At 52.9% G+C, this 20394-nt stretch overlaps 1 protein-coding gene across 1 annotated transcript; it reads right to left on the bottom strand.

The window, feature by feature from the left end:
* Positions 1-1509: 1509 nt before the first annotated feature.
* RABGGTA (Rab geranylgeranyltransferase subunit alpha) lies at positions 1510-7319 on the bottom strand. Its single transcript, XM_055436978.2, has 17 exons — positions 7179-7319; positions 6811-6865; positions 6530-6640; positions 6026-6150; positions 5666-5853; positions 5205-5408; positions 4817-4900; positions 4648-4730; positions 4458-4559; positions 4249-4354; positions 4099-4150; positions 3868-3956; positions 3660-3748; positions 3448-3564; positions 2720-2833; positions 2379-2466; positions 1510-1724 (listed from the first exon to the last, which is right to left on the bottom strand). The coding sequence occupies exons 2-17, from the start codon at positions 6811-6813 to the stop codon at positions 1576-1578; spliced, it is 1704 nt and encodes a 567-aa protein (XP_055292953.2). The 5' UTR covers positions 6814-6865; positions 7179-7319; the 3' UTR covers positions 1510-1575.
* Between the last annotated feature and the right edge of the window lie 13075 nt (positions 7320-20394).

Genomic DNA, 20394 nt, shown 5'->3' with positions numbered 1-20394 from the left:
AGCTGGAGGCCGGGGTTCTCAACTTGGAATTCTTCCTAGGAATCCTGACCAACCGGCTGCAGGCACCTGCCCAGTTCCATCCCAACCCTGGGAGAAACACCACGGAGGCCACCGAGAGAACCCCGAGGCAAAGAGGAGGTCAGGCATCTTCCGGAAGGTTGGGAGCCTGTTCTTGGGTTCTCTCTTCTCTCCCTCCTGCCATTGTCCCAGCTCTGCCCATGGGACACGGAACAGAAGACAGTGAAAACAGGGAGGGCAAGGAGATACAAGGAAGCTGCCTGGAGGAGAGGCTGAGTTTGGTGATGCATGTGGCAGGGAGGCGCCTTGGGGAGTGGGGACAGAGGCCCCAGGACCTGGCAGAGCCCTCCACATGCCCATGACCTTTTCCTGTCCAAGTCTAAGCTCCAGACCTGGCAGGGGGTGTCTAACCCCACCTCCAGCACATTCAAGAGCAGAAATCACACTAGCAGAAATCAAATTTCCAGGCAGGTCAGCCAAAGGGCTTCATGGAAGGCTGTTTGTGTATCACTGGATACTGAAAGGGCAGGGAGGGCCCCGAGAGTCCAGTGTGTGTACATGAAGGCCCAGGTAGATTCTCAGGGAAACAGGAAAATGCCTGGTCACATTCTCCCCCTCTTGTCTCAATCAATCTTTCTGTTTCCCCACCCAGCCAGGTTTGACTCAGTGCCCTCACCCCTGAGCCACTCCCCTTTCCTCCCGGGAGGCTCAAGTGCCTCAGGGCTTTCAGAGTCAGGACAAGATACTTGTGTGTTGGAGGGGGGACCCCGGGAAAAGACACCATCTTGGTACTTCAGGAGTTAAGGCCAGGTTCTGCCCAATCCAGAAGCAAGAACATGAATCGAATCCCAGACCAAGTTGCAGACAGCTTTGGCTCCAGCACTTGAGCTCAGCAACCTTGGGTGCGTCTGAACAGCAGTTTCCTCATCAGCACAATGGGCCTAATCATCTCGGCCCTGAGAGCTTGCGGGCATCAAATGGGATCAAGTATTTTCAAGGGCTCTTCATCCTGGGCATGATACTCATGAGGACTAATAGTGTTGTTTTAAGAGAGTGGAGCCAGGGCGCCCTGACCCACACCTCCTGGGAACAGCTTTGGTGAAGGAGAGCCAGGGCAGACAGGGTATCTGGAAAGGGCACGGGTCACGGAAGAAACTTCTCTGAGCCCTTCTAGTTGGAGAGACTTCCAGGTGCTTTGTAGCCCCACTCCAACTAGAACCTGAACCCAATCCTGATGCCAGCCTGGAGCTTAGGCGCAGCCTAGCCCCAAAGCAGAAGGCAGACTCCAATCCAGCTGTGGCCCTGATTCTGCCCCCAACATGGAGGTTCTGCTTCTCCATGACAGGGAATAGCAAGACTGAGCGTAAAACCGAAGCAAAGCGGGGGAGCCGCCACCTCTCTCTCCCTTTCTTGTCCAGAAAAGCAGTGGTGGCGGCAAAAATGCTGGTGGCGGCGGCAAAAATGCTGGTGGCGGCGGCAGCTTAGCAGTGCTCAGTGACCTCTTCATTGTTTATTCAGTTCCAATAAGTTAAAGGGCAAGGGTCGGGGCAGGGCCTCTTAGGAGAGAATTCTGCTAACCGAAGGCAGCAGCTCGGCCAGGTGCTCCGAGCTGCCCTCCGCCTGGCACAGCGGGTTGCCCTGCAGGTTGAGGAGGGTCAGCCTGGGGCAGGAGGTGAGAGGCTGGAGCACCGCAGGCTGCTGGAGGCCTTGGGCAGGAGTCAAGGAAAGCTCGGCTGGTTCTCCAGATCCGCCTGCTCCTGAACACCGGTCACTGCAGAATGAGCACTGCTACTGAGCAGCCTGCTGGATGGGCCCCTCAGCCACTTCCCCATAGGACACAGGCCTCTAGGCTGCAGATACCTGCCCCCGGGGGCCAGGCAGGAGGCGCAGGACCCTGATGGGATATGGTCCCAGAGGAGTGGTGGAAACTGTGGCCAAGGGGAAAGCCAGCCCCTGCTGCAGAGGCGCCCATGATTCATCAACGGCCAAGGGCTCCCAAGTGGAAATGCAGGCCAAAGCGTGCCTCAACTTACACGTTTTGAGAAGAATCAGAATTCTAGATTTTTTAAAGAATATAAAACATCCTGATTTTAAACATACAATGTGGTACCCAAAAATATCTGTAGGCGCCAGTTTGTGAACTCAGGTTTGAGGGGGTCACTTCCTTCCATCCTGCAAAACTCTACCAGTGAGTCAATGACAGCCTCATACAGTGCCAGGCTACCCTCTTTCCTCAGCTTAGATGGCCAACGCCCCCTCCTCACGCCCAGGGGCATGCCCGCCCTGCCTCCTGGCCATCCCTTCCTGATGTGGCACCTTGCCCTCCCTGCTGTCTGAATGGCACTCCGACGGAAGGATACGGTTGTTACACAGGTCGAGCTCCTGCAACCGGGGCAGGTTGGTGACACCGTCCAGGGATTCGATTGCGTTATCATTGGCCTGCAGCACCTGGGAGCAGGGAACACAAGGCAGGAAGGCAGCTGTCAGCATGCGATTGGTACAAGCCCCGGGGAGCCCAGGGTGATCAGCTTACAGGGCATGGAAGGGCTCCTGGGGTCAGGCTGGGTGACAGAGGAGAAGGCTGGGGTCATCTGTGGGGGCTGGGAGGACCCGGGCATCTCTTAGTAGGGTGGGTAGACTTCTGAGGTGGAGGAAGGGGAAAGGGAAACCCAGGACAATGACAGAGGAGCGGGCACTTTACCTCAAGGCAGCGCAGGGCAGCCAGGGCAGGGGGCAGGGCTCGGAGACGATTGTGCGACAGGTCAAGGTGAGTGACCAAGAGCAGCTGCTCCAGATGGCAGAGCACCGTCAGATCCTGAGGGGGGGGACGAGATACGCAGTGAGGCCTGGCGGACAGCTTCCAGCCGTCGTTTATCAGACCTTTGCCCGGTGTGCCCCACACAGGCCCTGGGGGACCCCAGCTGAGGACAGGAGGGAGCAGCTGGGAAGCACACCTCACCAGCCCCGGCAGTACATGCTCCAGATCAAGGACACAGGGCTGGGGTGGCCTGTGGTGCAGGGAGCGGGGCAGGCACAGGTGCTGGGATGAACACAGACACTAGCGGGAGAGGGCCAGGTGAGCCCGGAGTTGGTTTGGTGGGAGCAAAGGTGGGCAGCAGTGACGTGATAAAGATAATGTGTTGGGGAGATTGATTAGGAAGGACTACAGAGGGAAAAGAGAGTCAGGAGTTTGTCAGAAATCTCTGAGAACTATTTGGCTGTTAGGTGTTGGGGTCTGCCCCAGGGAGAGAAGCATGGAATGAGCTGAGGAAGAAACGTCCAGAAGGGCATGTGAGACGGAAGGCAAAGCGGGGGACGGTGAGTGTCTTGGCTGAGGCCTGAGGAGCAGATAGAGACGCTGCCGGGTCCTGAGGAAGAGGGAAGCAGGCCGGGGGGTGCGCATGGGGAAGGCGTGTGCACACGCCCTACCTTGTGACCCAGGTGCAGCACGCGCACCTCCGCGTACTCCATCTTGAGCACGCTGTTCTCCAGCAGGAACTTGCTGCGCAGGTCGTCCAGGTACGCTGCCCTCATTGGGTCCACAGCCTGGCAGGGAGAAGAGGGCACAGGGACTGTGTGTCAGCTGCCTGCCCCCTGCATGCTGGGCTGCCCCCGTGCCAACTCCCGCGGACCCAACTTGCCTTGAGGGTTTGGAAGTACTGCAGTGTCTCCTTCTCATACTGCAGGGGGTCCAGCGCCCTCATCAACAAGATGATGGTGAGTAGGCACCCTGGGGAGAGGGCGGGGAAGAGGACGGAAGGAAGGTCTCGTCTGGATCCTCCTGGCAAGGGGCCTGCCTAGGATGGGCCCTCCTTAGAGGAGCAGGAGCTCAGGGGAATCGGGCCTCACATTTATTCTCAGGCTCCAGTTCCTGCAGCTCCTTACAAGATTCCAGCTCCGACTGTAGCACCGTGGACTTCTCCACCGACAGCTCACACCTGAGGGGGGGCCGGGTGGGGGAGCGGTGCTGGTCATCCCCAGTAGCCAGTCTGAGACATCTGCTTGAGCCCTCGGCATCCCACCCAGCTGCCCAGAGTGCACAGCCCTGCTTCTGTCTGTGTGCTTCCCTGTGCTCATCACCTGAAGAGCTGCTCATCCGTGGCAGAGTCCCGGCACCAGCCCTCCTGGCGGCCTGAGAGACAGAGCAGGGGTAGGAGAGGACACCCATAAGCGGAAGACACAGAATGGGGGGGCGCTGCTGCAAAGGGTGGAGGCTGCAGGCTGGCTCACCTTTTAAGAGCACACACTCCTTCTGGGCATCGCCTGCCGTCCAAATGACACGAAATGTATGCTGGGGCAACTGGTCATTGAGGGAGGTGGCGGGCAAGTCACAGAGCTGGGAGCACAGGGTTAAGAGAAACCCCAGGCTGCACCACTTTTCTGACTGTCCTACCCCAGCCCTGTCCCAGCCCCGACTCCACCCACCAACCCTGGGATACCCAGACGTGGCTAGGCCGGTTCCTGCCCTCTGGGGTCCTCCACTCCACAGCCAGGGGTGACTCATCAACCATGAGCAGCAAGGTCTCCGTGCCGGAGCCCACCTGGTGCAGGGGACAGAGACAGACCATCACTCCAATGGCACCAGGCCCACCATCCATGGTACCCTTCAGCAAAAGCTTCGGGACTCACGAGGAGGGGCCGAGAGAAGGAGACGGTCAGGCAAGCCTCATCCCGGCTCACATGCAGGCAGCGCAGGGCATCCTGGGGATCAGCTGTGGGAAGGAACAGTCTCAGGTCTCCTTAAATATTCTTCCATTCCTTCTTGGCTCCAATCCCCCGCCTCTTCCCTACTGTTCACCTCGTCCCAGGAGCCAGCGATGGTAGAACCAGGCACTCTGATCATTGGGGTCAGTGAAGAAGGCGTTCTGCACCAGCTCCAGCTCTGCAGGGGCCAAGGAGGCATGGGTCTTTTGTTAGGACTCTTCTGGGCTCCTGTCTACCCCACATACTGCCCTCTCTTTGAAGAACTTCCTGCCTTCAGTTTCACTTATATGCCGGCCTTACCCAGGGGCTGTGTACATCAGGAGCCAAGTGGACACTTAGGCTCTCTGCAGCCAGAGGCTGGATCTTATGCATCGCCAAAGCCAGGCATTTTCCCGAGTGGTAGGTTCAGGAGCAGGCCGAGGCATCAGGGTCAGAAGGGCAGCACGGCAGAGTCCTCTCAAGCATGGCCTGACCCTGCTTACCCTTGAGCAGCACATCCTCAGGGAGGCGCCCCTGGGGTCCAGAGTCCGGCTGAGGGTGCAGCTGGGGCAAGAGGCAGGAGCGGTAATGCCAGGAGGAGTAGTTGGAGAAGTTTCGGGTGATGAGGCTGTCAGTGAAGGCAAGCTCCTCTGCAGGGGGCACAGCTGCCTGTGCAGCCACAAACCGCCGGTAGTCCCAGCAGTGAACTGGGGGGATAGGCAGACAACACATCTCAGAAGCAGGGCAAGAAGAGCTTCCTGGCTGGGACCCTGGCATCCCCTTGGAGACCCCAAGAAACACCTCTGTGCCCTCCATGGAGGACACATTTGGCCTCGTCATCCCTTGTGTCATCAGCTCAGTGGGCCCATCCTGGCCATCCCTCCCAACTCTGGACCTTACTGAGGCCCTAGTACCAGGACATGGGGCATGTGTAGGCTGGGGGACAGAATCTGCAGGCACGTACAGTTCCGCTCGTCAACCTCGAGGAAGCGGGCACACAACTCCAGCTCCCGGGCCCAGTTGGGCTCTGGCAGGCGGCCCAGCAGCCAGCAGCGGTGGTGCCAGGTACCATAAGACTTGGGGTTCACCCTCAGGCAGCTCTCCAGGAAGCCCAGTTCTGCCTTCACCAAAGCGGCCAACTCCTCGGGGGACCTGTGCCCAGAGGAATAGGGCTCAGGGCCCTCCAACACCCAATGTCAGTTCACCCCTGACTTTCTGCACCCAGCCCTCCACTGCCCTCTGCCTATGCCCTTCCACCCCTGGACCCAGGCCAGGCAGGGCCACAGCGAAGGCCATCTTCCTTGGGCCCTAAACCCCTACGTACTTCTGGACCTCCAGCTGCTGGAGCACCTCTCGTCGACAGTTCCAGAGGGTGGCAAAGTCAGGGTTGGCTCCCAGAATCTGGCTTGTCAGTTCCAGCACTGACTCATCCAGCTCTCCAGCCTGGCGCTGAGAAGATAGTTAGCAGGATCAGGGATCACATCACTCTTCTGCAACAGAGCTCCATGACATAAATAGAACTACTGAATGTTCTGTGAATGCCACACTTTACTACAAGTACTGTACACAGCCCTTTATGGGATAATATGTAATCTTGCAATCATTGATTTTCACAACAGCCTTATGCAGTAAGTGCAACCGTTAGCCCTGTTTTACAGATGGGCAAATTGAGGTCCAAAGAGATTCAGCAGCTTGCCTAAGGACACACAGCTAGTAAGTGATAGAACCTAGATGTGGATTCAAGCAACCTGACTCTAAGGTGCAGTTCTTGGCCAAGTACTATGCTAAGGGAGCCACGGTGGGAGAGGACTACCTCTGAGGGCCCCACCTTCTGGAAGACAGTCTGGGTGGCTGCCTGGTATAGCTTCAGCTTCTGTTCCCGCTCTAGTCTTTTGGCTTCCGCTTGCTCTTCCGATGTCTTCACCTTCAGGCGCCCGTGCTATAGGGATGGGCGGGTTGCAAGAGTGCAGGCTGCCTTGCTGGGGCAGACCCACCGGAACCACCCCTGTGGAGCCCCAGGTTTATATCGGGCAACGGAGGCAAGCCCACGCCGGACAAGGGCAAAGGCATGAGCACGGGGAGGCGAGGAGCTGGGCTCAGGGTTCTCACCATGGTGCTGGCTCAGATTCAGGGCAGGGGAAGGGTCCAGTCGTGCCCGTGAAACCTGGCGAAAGACGTGTCAATCATAGCAGTCCCGCCCCTTGGAGCCCCGCCCCTTGATGTCCCCAGGAAGCCCTGAGCAAGCCCGGGCGGAGACCCCTGGGGTGTTAAGGCGTCCCAGGACAGACACTGCAAGTCCAGGAGGAACCCACCCGAACTGGACTTGCACATGTGCGGCCCTGCCCACAGCCCGATCCGCCGGAGCCGGGCCCGAGTTGGGGCACTTAGGTGATGGGTACCACTCGGTGCCCAGAGGTTGCCGCTACCCGCCCGCCCCAAGGCTCCCAAGCACTGCTGCCCCCCGCGGGCGGACCCACCTGTGCTGGGAAGAGGCGAGCGGGACGCGGAGCTGCGGCGCCCGCCACCGAGTCCGAGCGCAGGCTAGAGCGGCGTCACGCCCTGGCTTCTCCGAGGCGCAGCTCCCTCTGCAGGCCTGGGGAGGGGCTCGCGGGAGAGCGGACCGGCTCCGGAAGCGCCTGCGCAGGATCTCTGCGCGCTCTGTTCGAAAACGCCAAGTCCCTGTTAACCTTCTGGTGTGTGAACGCTTGACTCTGATGAGCTCGGGAAAGCAGCGCGGGGTGCAGTTCCCAGCCAGCTGCTCAAACTGCGTTTCAGTTGAAAAGATTTCTTCAACAGCCGGAAACCCACCCTTTCATCGCTCGAGTGACCTCACTCTGGCCGCACTGGCCACCTTTTAGTTGCCAAACCTAACAGATGAAGTTTCCTGTCCTTATCTTCGTGGACCTCTGCAGTGTTTGATGCTACTGACTTGCCTGCAGTTTCGTCCCTCTCTTCTCGTCTGTTCATCTTGTTTCCCCCTAAATGTTGTTGATCTCCCTTCCTCCCTCTTTTCTTCACTCCTTGCTTCTGGAAGAATGTTCACAAATCCAAGCCTTCAAGTGCTTGGAGCTGGAGCTTGGCAGAGCTCAGTCCTGAGTCCACAGGCCTTCTGGCCCACACTTTCTCTGAGTGACTACATCGACAGACACTCTTGGTTTTAATTGCTACCTGTACTGCTAATGGCACTCAAGCTTGTATCTCCAGTCCACATGTCTTGCATACTGTAATAATGGGGGAAAAATATGTACAGACACACACATATTCATCACCCAGGTATCACCTGGGTGTCCAAGAGACACCTGGAACTCCAGAAGTCAAAAAGTATCATTGTCTCCTCTCCTTCCAGTCTAACCTTTGGCCTTCATGTTACCTAGATCAGTGGATGGCCTCCACACTTTTCCATGATATCTCGTAAATACCCTCTCCATTCCCACTGCGCTAAGAATTTCAGTTCATTTATTGCAGAGATAGTTGAAAGTCTTTTCAATGTCCCCTCATTTTCACCCTGTCACCCCTTTCTTTATCTCTGTGTTGCTGAGTCAACCTTTCTGAAATGCAGATTCAGTTGTGATGTGTCTCTGCCAAAAACCCTTCCATGAAGCTTTTTGGGAAAGACTCTGAGTCTCTCAGGTCAGCACATCAGACTTTTAGGCATTTGGGCCCTGCTTATCCCTATGGCCTCATGTTCTGCCTCTATGAAAAACTCTTCATTTCAGCTGATAGAACGACTTGGGGTTTCCCTAGCATGTTAACCTATTCCCTCTTCCTTACTCTCCTTCCTCCACACCTCTTCCTTTGCCAGAATAACTCCTGTTCACCTTTACAATTTGACTCAAGTGTCACCTCCAGGAAGCTTTCCGAAATACCTCAGTCTGTCAATGATAATACTTATTCCTCTGTCCTCCTGTGAAGTCTTGATGTGTATGCTAGCTTCTCCTAGGAGATTCAAAGTTCCTGGAGGACAGAAAACAATGTTTTTTTGGTCCTCCTTCTCCAATACCTGGTCCCCATTTTCAGTAGTTATTGGATAGTTATTTGAATGAATAGAGCACTGCATAGTGAGGACTTGGCCGGGCCTAATGGTCAGTGCTGTACACATTTAGGGATCTGAGACACTGTGAGGCCTGGACCAGCTCAGGAAGGTTTCCTGATGGAAGCTTCATGGGTTCAGAGTGGTCACCGATTGTGTGTGTGTGAGTGTGATGTATTTGTGAGAAGTGTGTGTCCATGTGGCATATGTTTGTTTATAAGACACATCTGGGTAAGAAAATATGGCTTTAAATTCTTTATTTCTTCCCCACCTTTCTTAGGCCCTGGAAATGGGCGTAAAGTGTCTACTCTCTATTCTGTCCTGACAAGTTATAGGGAAAGAGACACTTGTCCTGGCCTCCTATACTTGCAGTCACCTTCCTCACTGGGACTCCAGTGACAAGCACTGTGTCAAGGACTTTGCACACACACAGGATTACATGTGGGAACCAGTAAGGAGAGTGCTTAGGAACATGGACGCTGGGGTCCAACTGCCTAGGTGCAAATTCTGGCTTTGCCATTTATTAGTTATGTGACCTAGGCAAGGTACTTAATATCTGTGTTGAGTTTCTACTGTGTCTCAGTATTTTTAACCGAAGCATAGGGAAAATAATGTTACCTACCTGCTAGTGTTGAGTGAAAATTAAATGTAAAAGTCTATGTAAAGTGTTTAGGACAGTGCCTGAACAGTACTGGGTAAGGTAAATAATAATAGTAGTAATCTTTTCTTTTTGGCTGGGCTGGGTGTTCACTGCAGTGTGCAGGAACTTCTCTCTACTAGTGGCGTGTGGGCTTAATTCCCCACAACATGTGCTATCTTAGTTCCCTGACCGGGGATCAAACCCATGTCCCCTGCAGTGGCAGGCAGATCCCTAACCACTTGGCCACCAGGGAAGTCCTAGTAATTTTCTGATTTTCTTAACAATATGCCAGGAAATAGAGGCTCAGAGAGAAAGGCTCAGTAACTTGCTAAGTGCCACCCATCTAGTAAGCAGTCAAATGGACACAGGTCTGATCTGCCAGTCCTCTCTCCACCTCTCCAGCTACTTTTTTGTTTTGTTGCTTGAGTTTTTTGGTCACTGTCTATTCTTGCTTCCTACTCTATAACCACTCACATGTACAACCAGATATCTGGGAAGACAGGTGCCCACATGTACAGATGTGACAGGTGCAATCTTATGACATCATAGCCGCAAAGGGTGGAGGAGATGGGGCGGAGGAATGCTGCAGTAGGCATGAAATATTTTTCGTGATTAGCAATCCTGAAACTGGAAGGTTTGAGTCAAGCAGACTTAAGGGAGGAAGTGAGTCTTAAATCTGCTTCCAAGAAGGTGAGGCCTGGTTTTGGAAAGAGGGCAGGAAGGGCATTTCAAGAACGTGTTACAACAGGAAGGTGGGTGAGATAGCCAAACAGACTTAGCTGGCTGGCAGAGACTGAACCAGGTGCCTGTAGAGATAAGAGCAGTGGAGCCAAGACAAGCTTCTTGCTTTAAGGCAAAAGGATGTGTCAGGAGTTATATTTGGCCTCCTGTGTGGGATAAGTGGGAAGCAGGCAGGTGTCTGAGGCCACAGTCTGGATGATGCTTGAGGAAGGGATTTTACTCCCTTCTGTGCAGAGAAAAGAGCAAGAATAACTGAGTACTGACTGGGCCCAGACATCCTATTTGAGGCACTCACCACCTAGTATGATTGCATGGTGAGGACCAATGCATACAGTAGGTTCCCACAGAGGTTAAGGTGCTTGCCCAGGGTCACGCAGCGGGGAGGAAACCAAGTGCCCCTAACACCGAGTTCACTTACCGAGTTTATGATTAATCTCTCTAACTAAGATTTTATTCCCTTCCTTGTACCCTCTGATCTCAATCCTGTGCTAACTGAACACCAATCAACCAGTTAGATGATTAAAATTGCTGTTGTCGATAACAGAAGAGGGCAGTGTGGGTGCAGGCAGGAATTCCACCCAGTAGGGAATGGGGACCACGGGAGGCAGAGTTGAGAGACCCACCAACAAACTCTAGTAGAGACATGTGAGGGCCAGACTTGGGCTGTGGGGCAAAGAATCCTCACTGGGGAGTGAAAGGAAAAATAGACTATGTAGAGAGGTTCTGTGACCTTGAAGCCAATATTAATAACAACTAAATTCTTTACAACCAGGATAAGAAGAAACTGAGATTCTGCCCAAGGTCACACAGTTTGTAAGTGATACAGCCTGGTCTCACGCTGGTCTCAGGGTGCCCTTCAAAGGACAAGTTAAATCACCCTTTATATACACACAATAAAGTCTTCTCCTTCTCTAAAACAAACTGACCAACCAACCAACCTTGGCTGTCTGATTTCAGAAGACACCTTACTTTCCCCCTATCTAGCTTGTCCACTGTGCTCAGTTGTGCCCAGTGAACATCCAGAGTGTGGGGATGTGAAGCATTGCAAGACTTCTGGGAAGCTGGGGTGGGTGTGCTGGAGAGCCAGGCTGGGAGGGAGTTCTACTGTGAAGAACTCAGAACTGACAGTTTGGATCTTCTTGAGGCCATAGTTCTATAGGGTATTAAGCGAGCAGTGGTTAGATGTTTGGGTGTGGGCACCCCAGGCACTTGAGGGGAAATCAAATGCTGGGAAGTCTGGGCCAGGCTCCTCTGTCCATGGAATTCTCCAGGCAAGAATACTGAAGTGGGTTGCCATCTCCTCTTCCAAGGGATTTTTCTGACCCAGGAATTGAACTGGCATCTCTTACATCTCCCACTTTGGCAGGCAGGTTTTCTTGATGTTGTTTTTTTCACCATTAGCATTTTTTTTTTTTTTACCATCCTGGGCTTTTGGGAACCCCAGGGATCAGCTTAAGTTGCAGTAAAGGAGTTGCAAGGGGAATAGCTGATCTTGCCACCTGCCACCCTGAAGGAAGGGCAGAGCTGAAGCTTCTCTACGCAGGAGCAGAAGTGCCCACTTCCTGTCTCTTGCAACATGACCTTCTCTCTAACCTTGATCACCACCAGAACAGGACGTCAGAGCTGGAGAAGGCTCGATCATCTGGCCCCTGCTTATTTCCCAGCAGCCCTCACACACTTGGTGACATGAAATCACATACACGTTGGTGGCAGCCAGGGCTGGAAAACAGGTTTCCCAGTGATTATCACAGAAATTCTGCAGCCATCAGCTCCATCTTGGGGCATGTTTAGGGACAAAGTGGTTAACTGTGGGTAGGATAATAGGATAGTAGATATAACTGGTAGGAATTTCATCTCCAAATAATGGTGGTTAATGTGTGTTTGTCAACTTAGAGGGGAGTCTCTATGGTGGTGGCACTTTTCAGTGACATGTTGGCTGAGCACACTGCCATTCTTAAGAACTGAAGGCTGCTAACACATAGTTGGGAGCAATGCTGGATGATGGAATCTGGATCTAAACTTAATTTGAGGGCCCAGATTTGACCTGCTGCTGCTGCTAAGTCACTTCAGTCGTGTCCGACTCTGTGTGACCCCATAGACGGAAGCCCACCAGGCTCCCCCGTCCCTGGGATTCTCCAGGCAAGAACACTGGAGTGGGTTGCCATTTCCTTCTCCAATGTGTGAAAGTGGAAAGTGAAAAGTGAAAGTGAAGTCGCTCAGTCGTGTCCGACCCTTAGCGACCCCACGGACTGCAGCCTACCAGGCTCCTCCATCCATGGGATTTTCTAGGCAATAGTACTAGAGTGGCTTGCCATTGCCTTCTCCCCCAGATTTGACCAGATGGCATCAAATGGGGACAGAGGCACAGTCTGGTTCTTTGGTCCCCAAACCATCCTCTGCACAAGGGCATGATGTGTGGGCAATGGAATGACACCAGTGGGCAGACAGGGTGATTATTTTTGGGACAGGGTTGGTAAGAGCCAGCACCTTGCCAGAAGTAGTGGCCTGACTTTGAGTGACATGACGAGAGCTTTGGGACCCAGAATGAGGGGGTGCAGAGGCCCCAGATCTGTGATGTCAGACCCTGTTGGGAATGTGTAGTCCATTTTAAGAGGGACAGGGACAAACAGTGAGGTCCAGAGGGAGAAATCAAGATGGTGAGAACAGGCCATGACCAGAAAGAGGACATGGGAATGTCAAACTGGGGGAGAAGGCTCAAGGGGCAGATGATCTTCAGACTCTAAGGGCTTCTAGTTGGAACAGAAGGCACATTGATTCTGTTCATCTCGAGAGCAAAGAACAAAGACCAGTGAATGTATATAGACTTGCTATGGGGGAAGACTTTCTTACAATTAAAGCTGTCCAAAGATAGAATGGGCCTAAATAAGTGATGGTGAATTCACCATCATGGGAGAGGGGGATAACCAAATGTGTGCTGGTCAACAACTTTGTGAAAATGGGGTAGAGAACATTCGAGGACTAGAATGTTCTCCAAAATTATGAAGGAATCTGACTCTCGGGATGGCCCAGAGGGCTAGAATGACTCAAAGTCCAAGAAGATCCTTTATATTCACCACCTCGCCAAGGTTCTGGGGTCCTTCGTACTTGATCTGAGTGCTACAATTTTTTCTCTCCTCTATGCTCCTCAGTTTGCTCTGCCAGGTTGGGGAAATTCCTCGATGACCAGTGGTGCCGCCAGATACCCATAACTGGAGAAGAAGAGGGAACAGATTGACCATTGAGAGGGAAGGGCAGGGTGCCAAGGCTGGGCCCCAAAGACAGAAGGGCCCCAGAGGGAAAGTCCCCATTCTAGAGCATCCTATTTCCCCTAGGGTGTGGCAGGTGCTGACTCAGGATGGCAAATCTAGGGGAAGAGATGAAGGGAAAACAACCAGGAAACGCAATTGAAAAGCTGTTAAAAACTTCTTGAGCCAGAACTAGTCTCTGTTACAAGAGCCAGGTATTGAATGGTGGCTGGTGAAGATGACAACCTTGCCTTAAAATTGCCCAGAGTGTGGTGAGGCTGGGAACATGGCCAAGAAACTCACTGCCTGGCAGGGCCTGGATGACAACCACCAGTGCACAACTCGAGGGTATGCCTTGGGTTTGGGGCATATACGATGGCAGTGGTGCCAAGAAGTAGTAGCCCTGGATTCTACACCTGCATGAGAAAGAGAATCCTTGGAACAAGGAGAGACTGTGGCGTGCTCTGGCTGGTAGAGAGAACAAGGGACAGAGGACAGTCCCAGGAAGGAGGAGCTGCTTCCTTTGCGGAAGATCCAGCCCTTACCTCTTCCCTGTCCATTCCTTTGTTCAACAGAGAGTGACTGGGTGCCCCAGAACTGGATGCCATGGTAGGCATGGAGGCCAAATAGATGCATGAAGCTTCTGGTCCCAAACAGGGCTGTCCCACAGAACCTTTGGAAACAGTATAGCGAGGCAGTCAAGTAATCTTATAGGCAAATATAACTTTACAGCTCTGCCCTTAGAGAGACATGTGTGACTCTGGGGGAGCTCTTATGCTAGTGGGTGAGCTTGGAGTTGGGGCTGCAGGTGCCGGGGGGGCATCCTGGCTTGGGGTTCAAACACGCATCTCCTCTGTGCCTTCCCAGCAGCAGGCCCTATGGTGCCTGCAGTCAGGTCATCCTGTGGGGATGCACATCCCTGCTTTCTCTCTGGCCATGCTCTCTCAAGAAGGCTGCTTTGATTGCTTGTTCCCTCACCTAGTCCAGTGCCTGAACCATGGTAGCCACTCAGCAACCATTTACGTGATTCAGCCAGTCAGTCCTTGAGTAGTAATCACCGAGTACCAATACAGCTCACCCCACAGCATGATGAAGACTGCCGAGGTCCCTGCTCTCGTGAAGCTTATTCTCAAGCTGGGGAGACCCACTCTGTAGAAGCAAATACATACAAAAGATGGTTTCATCGAGTCGTAAGTGCCCCTAGGAAAATTAAATGCCTCTAGGGCATTGAGATAAAGCTAGTGGTGGTGGTAGGGGTCCTGGGAAAGAACGAATGAGGGAATGAGTGAAAGGCGAGCCATGGTGGTCAGAGTAAGGCCTGCTGCACCCATCTGGGTGGGGAAGAGGAGGCCGAGCTGGGACCTAGATCCTTTAGATCCCAGAGCCGGGAGCTTAGGGTGAGGTGGGGCAGGGTGGTCAGAGGTGTCTGCACCCTAGGCCTCACGCGAGGTGGGGAGGAAGTAGACCGGGAGTGGTGTGGAGCCTCTGAATTCAGTGCAAAGAAGCATAACGGCTGGAATTGCTGACTAAAGCAACACTGTGTCTCTGTATCCCCTTTGCACCCATCGTGACTCAGGCTTGAGTTCCGAGGGGAGTGGAAGGGTGGGGCAGGGAGGGCCCGGAGCTGAGGTTCAGGGAGCTTGCAGGGTTGGCCAGCCTCCCCAGGGCTTGTTCCCACAGAGGCCCCCGGTGCCCCCACGGCTGGCAGCGGTGCTGTGCAGTCCTCTCCCAGGCCCCAGACCCCCGAGCAGGGGGCAGGGAGCTGAGGCTGAGGCAGGAAATAGATGGGCTCCAGGTTAGGCACTTACAGCCAGCCCTGTTTACGGTGCTGAAACCGTGTGACTCTGACTGGGACTCGAGCCCAGCCTAAACCCAGAATGGGACTTGAACCCACAGGTTTTTATTTGCGTATTTATTTTAAATGTTAAAGCCTGAACATTTTTAAAATATTTATGTATTTGGCTGTTCCGGGTCTTGGTTGTGGCACTCCGGATCTTCACTGTGTCCTGTGAGATCTTCCCTTTAGGCACACAGACTCTCTAGTTGTGGCTTGCAGGCTCAGTAGTTGCGGCGTGTGGTCTTACTTGCTCCATAGCATGTGGGATCTTGATTCCCTGACCAGGGATCAAACCCATGTTCCCTGCATTGCAAGGCAGATTCTTAATAACTGGACCACCAGGGAAATCCCTCATTATCTTTTTTATTTTATTTTTTTAAGTTTATGGAGAGTCACACTTTAAATTTTTATTTATTTTTGGCTGTGCTGGATCTTCCTTGCTGCTCGTGGGCTTTCTCTAGTTGCGGCAAGTGGGGGCTACTCTCTAGTTGCCAGTGCTCAGGCTTGTCATTGCAGTGGCTTCTCTCGTAGAGCACAGGCTCTGGGCGCACAGGCTTCAGTAGCTGTGAAGCACAGGTTTAGTTGCCTAGTGGCATGTAGACTCTTCCCAGACCAAGGATAAAGCCAGTGTTCTCTGCATTGGCAGGCAGATTCTTAACCACTGGACCACCAGGGAAGTCCCCCTTCATGGTCTTTTAATTGCGATCACAGGCCTGTTCTCAGGACTTAATGAAGCTCAGGTTCTTGGTGTCTCATTGCAGAAAGAATTCAGTGAGAGACAAAGGGATAGGTAAGAAGTGGATTTATTTGAGAGAAACATGCTTCACAGACAGAGTGTGGGCCATCTCGAAGACAGGAGGCCCGGAAATATGGGGTGTCAGTTTTTATGGACTGGGTAATTTCACAGACTAGTGAGCGGGTGAATTATTCCAACTATTTTGGGGAAGGGACAGAGATTTCCAGGAACTAGGCCACCACCCACGTTTTGATCTTTGATGGTTGGCCTTAGAACTGTCATGGCACTGGTGGGTGTGTCATTTAGCTTATGCTAATAGGTGGGGAAACAGTGGAAACAGTGTCAGACTTTATGTTTCTGGGCTCCAAAATCACTGCAGATGCTAATTGCAGCCATGAAATTAAAAGATGCTTACTCCTTGGAAGGAAAGTTATGACCAACCTAGATAGTGCATTAAAAAGCAGAGACATTACTTTGCCTACAAAGGTCTGTCTAGTCAAGGCTATGGTTTTTCCAGTGGTCATGTATGGATGTGAGAGTGGGACTGTGAAGAAAGCTGATCGCCGAGGAATTGATGCTTTTGAACTGTGGTGCTGGGAGAAGACTCTTGAGAGTCCCTTGGACTGCAAGGAGATCCAACCAGTCCATTCTAAAGGAGATCAATCCTGGGTGTTCATTGGAAGGACTGATGCTAAAGCTGAAACTCCAATACTTTGGCCACCTCTTGCGACGAATTGACTCACTGGAAAAGACTCTGATGCTGGGAGGGATTGGGGGCAGGAGGAGAAGGGGACGACGGAGAATGAGATGGCTGGATGGCATCACCGACTCGATGGACATGAGTTTGAGTGAACTCCAGGAGTTGGTGATGGACAGGGAGGCCTGGTGTGCTGTGATTCATGGGGTCGCAAAGAGTCGGACATGACTGAGCGACTGAACTGAACTGAACTGAATGTATTACAATGACCGAAAGCTGGAATCTGAGACCCCATGGTTCTGCCCTGCTTCCATCACCTTCTCGTTTTTTGCATCAGCCAGTTGGTCAGATCTACCTCCCTGGGGACGGAAGCTGCACAGGTGGCCTCATCTGGGCACCCCTAACCCTTGGGCAGTTGCTCTAGAAAGAGGAGTCCACTTCAGGTATGACATGCATCTTGCAGGAGCAGTGTGTGTCCACTTCTGAGGAGCTCAGGGCTGGCCAGGCAGCTGAGGCCCGGCTCCTCAGCACCACTGCTTTCTCCATTTCTTAGGCCTTCAGTTGCTGTTTCTCTTCTCCCCCTGCAAGCAGGGTAGGCAAGATTGTGGCGACGGGAGCACCTGCATAAGAACGCGGGGAGTGGTGGGGCCTCTGGACCCAGGGCTGCCCCTTGCTGAGAAGTATAGGACACCAGGGCCAGAACAGGCCTTTTGAGCCTGGAAAATACAACCCCTTAGCGCAAGACAGGCCCAGATTTGCATGCAGTCAAATCTCTTCTCTGAGTATGCTTAGCTCTCTGCTTGCACAGGCGTGGGCTCTCTCTGTGGCTGCTTCTAGGTTGGGACTGGCAGTGGTGAGTAGGGATAAAAGGAAGACTTCTTACATTACCTTTGTGTACCTTTTGGATTCTGACCAATGTGAATGCTGTGTTTTAGAAATGTACATTTTAAAATGCTCATCAAAAGTCTCTTTTCCATCCTGCCCTGGGCTCCTTTAGGGGATTAAGCATCTCTTGGGGACTGCCCAAGTCCCTAGATTTGCTCTGGTAGAGGTGGGGGCTCCATCTCAGCGGCCCTGTGTCTCACCAGGGCTGACCTCCGGCAGGCTGGTGTCTCCTTCACAGCTCCATCACAATTTCTCTGCGCCTGTTGTAGCTTTCACGACCCCCATGCTTGTGGTAACACCACAGCAGTTCTGCAGCAGCCCCCTCCCTTCCTACAGGCCCCGTCTGTTGACTCTGTCTCCTGCAATCTCTCCTGAGCCCACACCCCAACTGCCGTCACATCCTGGGACACTGGTCAGCCTCCACGCAGCTCTTCTGATGCCTGCCTGATTTCCCCCTGGTCCATCTTCCCTACCCCTGAGCCCCAGTCAGCTTCCTCAAACACAAATTGTGCACACTCCTCTCCCACTTACAGAGCACACTTACAGAGCATTAGTGCTCTGCCCAGCTCTGCCTGAATGCCCCTTGCCATTTTGCACCCCTTCAAGTGCTTTCAGGGTTGACACCCGCAGCTCTTCTTGGAGGGCTGCCCTTGATCTCCTGGACCTGGTTTATCCCGCCCAGCCCCACCTGGGCCACGCTGTGGCTGGTGACTGCTCAGTGGTAGTGGTGGTGGGGAATGAAAGCCCAGCTTCTTGCCCCAGCAGGGCTACCCTGAGGCCATACACTCTAAGGCTGTCCTGCTGAGCTCCAAGGGAAGTCACCTCCACAGCTGAACTGGAGCGCCAGCTGGCCTCTCTCCAACCACCTACCTCCCCTGGGTATTCTGCCTTACTAGTCTCTCAGCGTCTAAGATGAATCCCTCATGTGGAAACCTACTGCCCACAATTTAAATCTTAATCACTGATCTGTATTCATTTCCTTTCTCTGAAAATTTATCCCATATCACATCTACCCTTACATCATAGCAACTTCTAGCTGTCCTGCAACATTCTGTGTTTCAATACCTGCCTTTTTTTTTTTTTTCAGTTAGGAAAAACTACTCCACCCCCATTCTTTAAGTCTCTGATCAATATCACTCCCTTTAATTCCCTAATGGAACCAGCTGCTTCCTCCTGTACTCTGTACTGTGTAACTTACTGCAGCACCCATCTCACCAAATTGAACTAGTCTTCTCTAGCACGGTGCTGGACAGAACGCAGGTGTCAAAGAAATGTTTCTGAATGAATACTCACTCCCAACACGTCCTAAGACTCTCTGCTATTGGGTTTCTCGGATCTTTATTTTTATTTTTGGCCATGCTCAGCAGCATGTGGGATCTTAGTTCCCTCACCAAGTATTGAACTCGTGCCCTCAGCAATGGAAGAGCCGATTCTTAGCCACTGGACCGCCAGGGAAGTCCCGGTTTCTCAGATCCTGACACTATTGTACTGCCAGTCAGCACTCACTGTCCATGTTTCGTTCTCTCAGACCTCTACTCTACTGTTTACATTTCTAGGATTAATTAAGTCTTGTTGGAGGGAAGCAGTGTGGTGTCTTTGGAAGAAAACCGCTCCCTCCGGCTTCTTGAGACACCAGGACCAAGGCTGTACCCTGCATGGTGTGGACTCTTGGGGCCCCAGTTCACTCACTTCCTGCAGTAAGTGGAAGGTCTGGCTGGCTTCTGAGGTCTTCCAGGGCTGAATGAAAGTCCTCTGCGGGCTGGAGCCTGCTCTTCCTGGTTCTCTGCTCTCCCAAAGCCAAGAATGGTGCCTGCTGCAAAGCATACTCTTGCATATTTGTCAGGAAAAAGAACTGACAACTTTACTGGCTCCATATTGCTTGGAGTTATTTCACTTAATTTTCAAAGGGGCGGAGTCCGGATTTGTATGCAGATTTGTACAACTTTGAAGCCCATGTTCTTCCCATCATGCCTTGTGACCTTTAGGGGACAAGGCCCTCATGAAAGGATTTGTCCCAATGATGGCTTTTAAAGATGACTGTGGAAGGCTGGAGGAGATCCTGAGGCCCTTGTCCTTAAAGCATATAGGCAATTGCTGCTGCCCCTGACCAATCTCAGGGGAATTAGGGTGGTGAGTGGAAGGGCGTGAGAGAGTGGTGAGGAAATCTGATCGCTGTGATTTAAATGGGGTGCCTCGGCAAATGTTGGAGTTTAGGTATGCAGTTACAGTCACATGCCTGTAAGCTGGCTGGCTCTTTAAAAAAAACAACAAAACAACCCTGACTGACAGCAGCTGTTGATTCCTGAGGCATGTATATTTTCACCATGGCTGAACTCAAGAAACCACCGCAGAGGAGATGCACACATCAGCTCTCACGGGTCAGAGAGCCACCCCAGCAGCCACTGGAGCAGTAATCGGGGCTATTCCTAGAAAGCCTCGGGAAGACCGCAGCTTCCGTAGGCTCTGTGGGCAGCTGTGGGCAGCCTCGGCTCCTCCCCTGCCTTTTTTGAACATTAGAAATGGCCTCTGCCACTCTGATTTATAGTAGCTCTCCCATTACTTTGATGACTGTGGAGCTGCTGGCGGGAAGGTGGCCTCAAAGGGGCCCTTGGCTCCTCCTTGGAACACACCCGCTGTTGCCTTGCCTCAGGCTGGGACAGACCCCCAAGCAGGGAAGGCAGCCCTGAAAGGCTCTTGCGATCAGTTCTTCAGGAAACAGTTCCTGGGGTGTCATCCCAAGAGGGAGAATGCGAGTATGTCGGTGCCATCAACCATTCCTCTGCCTCTCCCTGGGGATTTTCCTCCCCAATTCTAGGAAATCCTGAACATCATGGACTCTGTCCTCCCCGGATTGGGCCTCACCCTGGGATCAGGCCCAGCTA

This window comes from Moschus berezovskii, chromosome 9 (assembly GCF_049115385.1).
Source record: "Moschus berezovskii isolate FMDL1 chromosome 9, NW_MosBer_1.0, whole genome shotgun sequence".
Taxonomy (NCBI): domain Eukaryota; kingdom Metazoa; phylum Chordata; class Mammalia; order Artiodactyla; family Moschidae; genus Moschus; species Moschus berezovskii.
Note: the sequence above shows the minus strand (reverse complement) of the source record. Positions and strands in the feature narration are given on the sequence as shown.

What these genes read in the sequence shown, in the direction of transcription:
- RABGGTA (XM_055436978.2), bottom strand. An exon ending in TCGCTGGCTCCTGGGACGAG is followed by an intron (nt 4,731 to 4,816) that starts GTGAACAGTAGG and finishes TCCTTCCCACAG; the next exon opens with CTGATCCCCAGGATGCCCTG. An exon ending in ACCGGCCTAGCCACGTCTGG is followed by an intron (nt 4,355 to 4,457) that starts GTATCCCAGGGT and finishes CTGTGCTCCCAG; the next exon opens with CTCTGTGACTTGCCCGCCAC.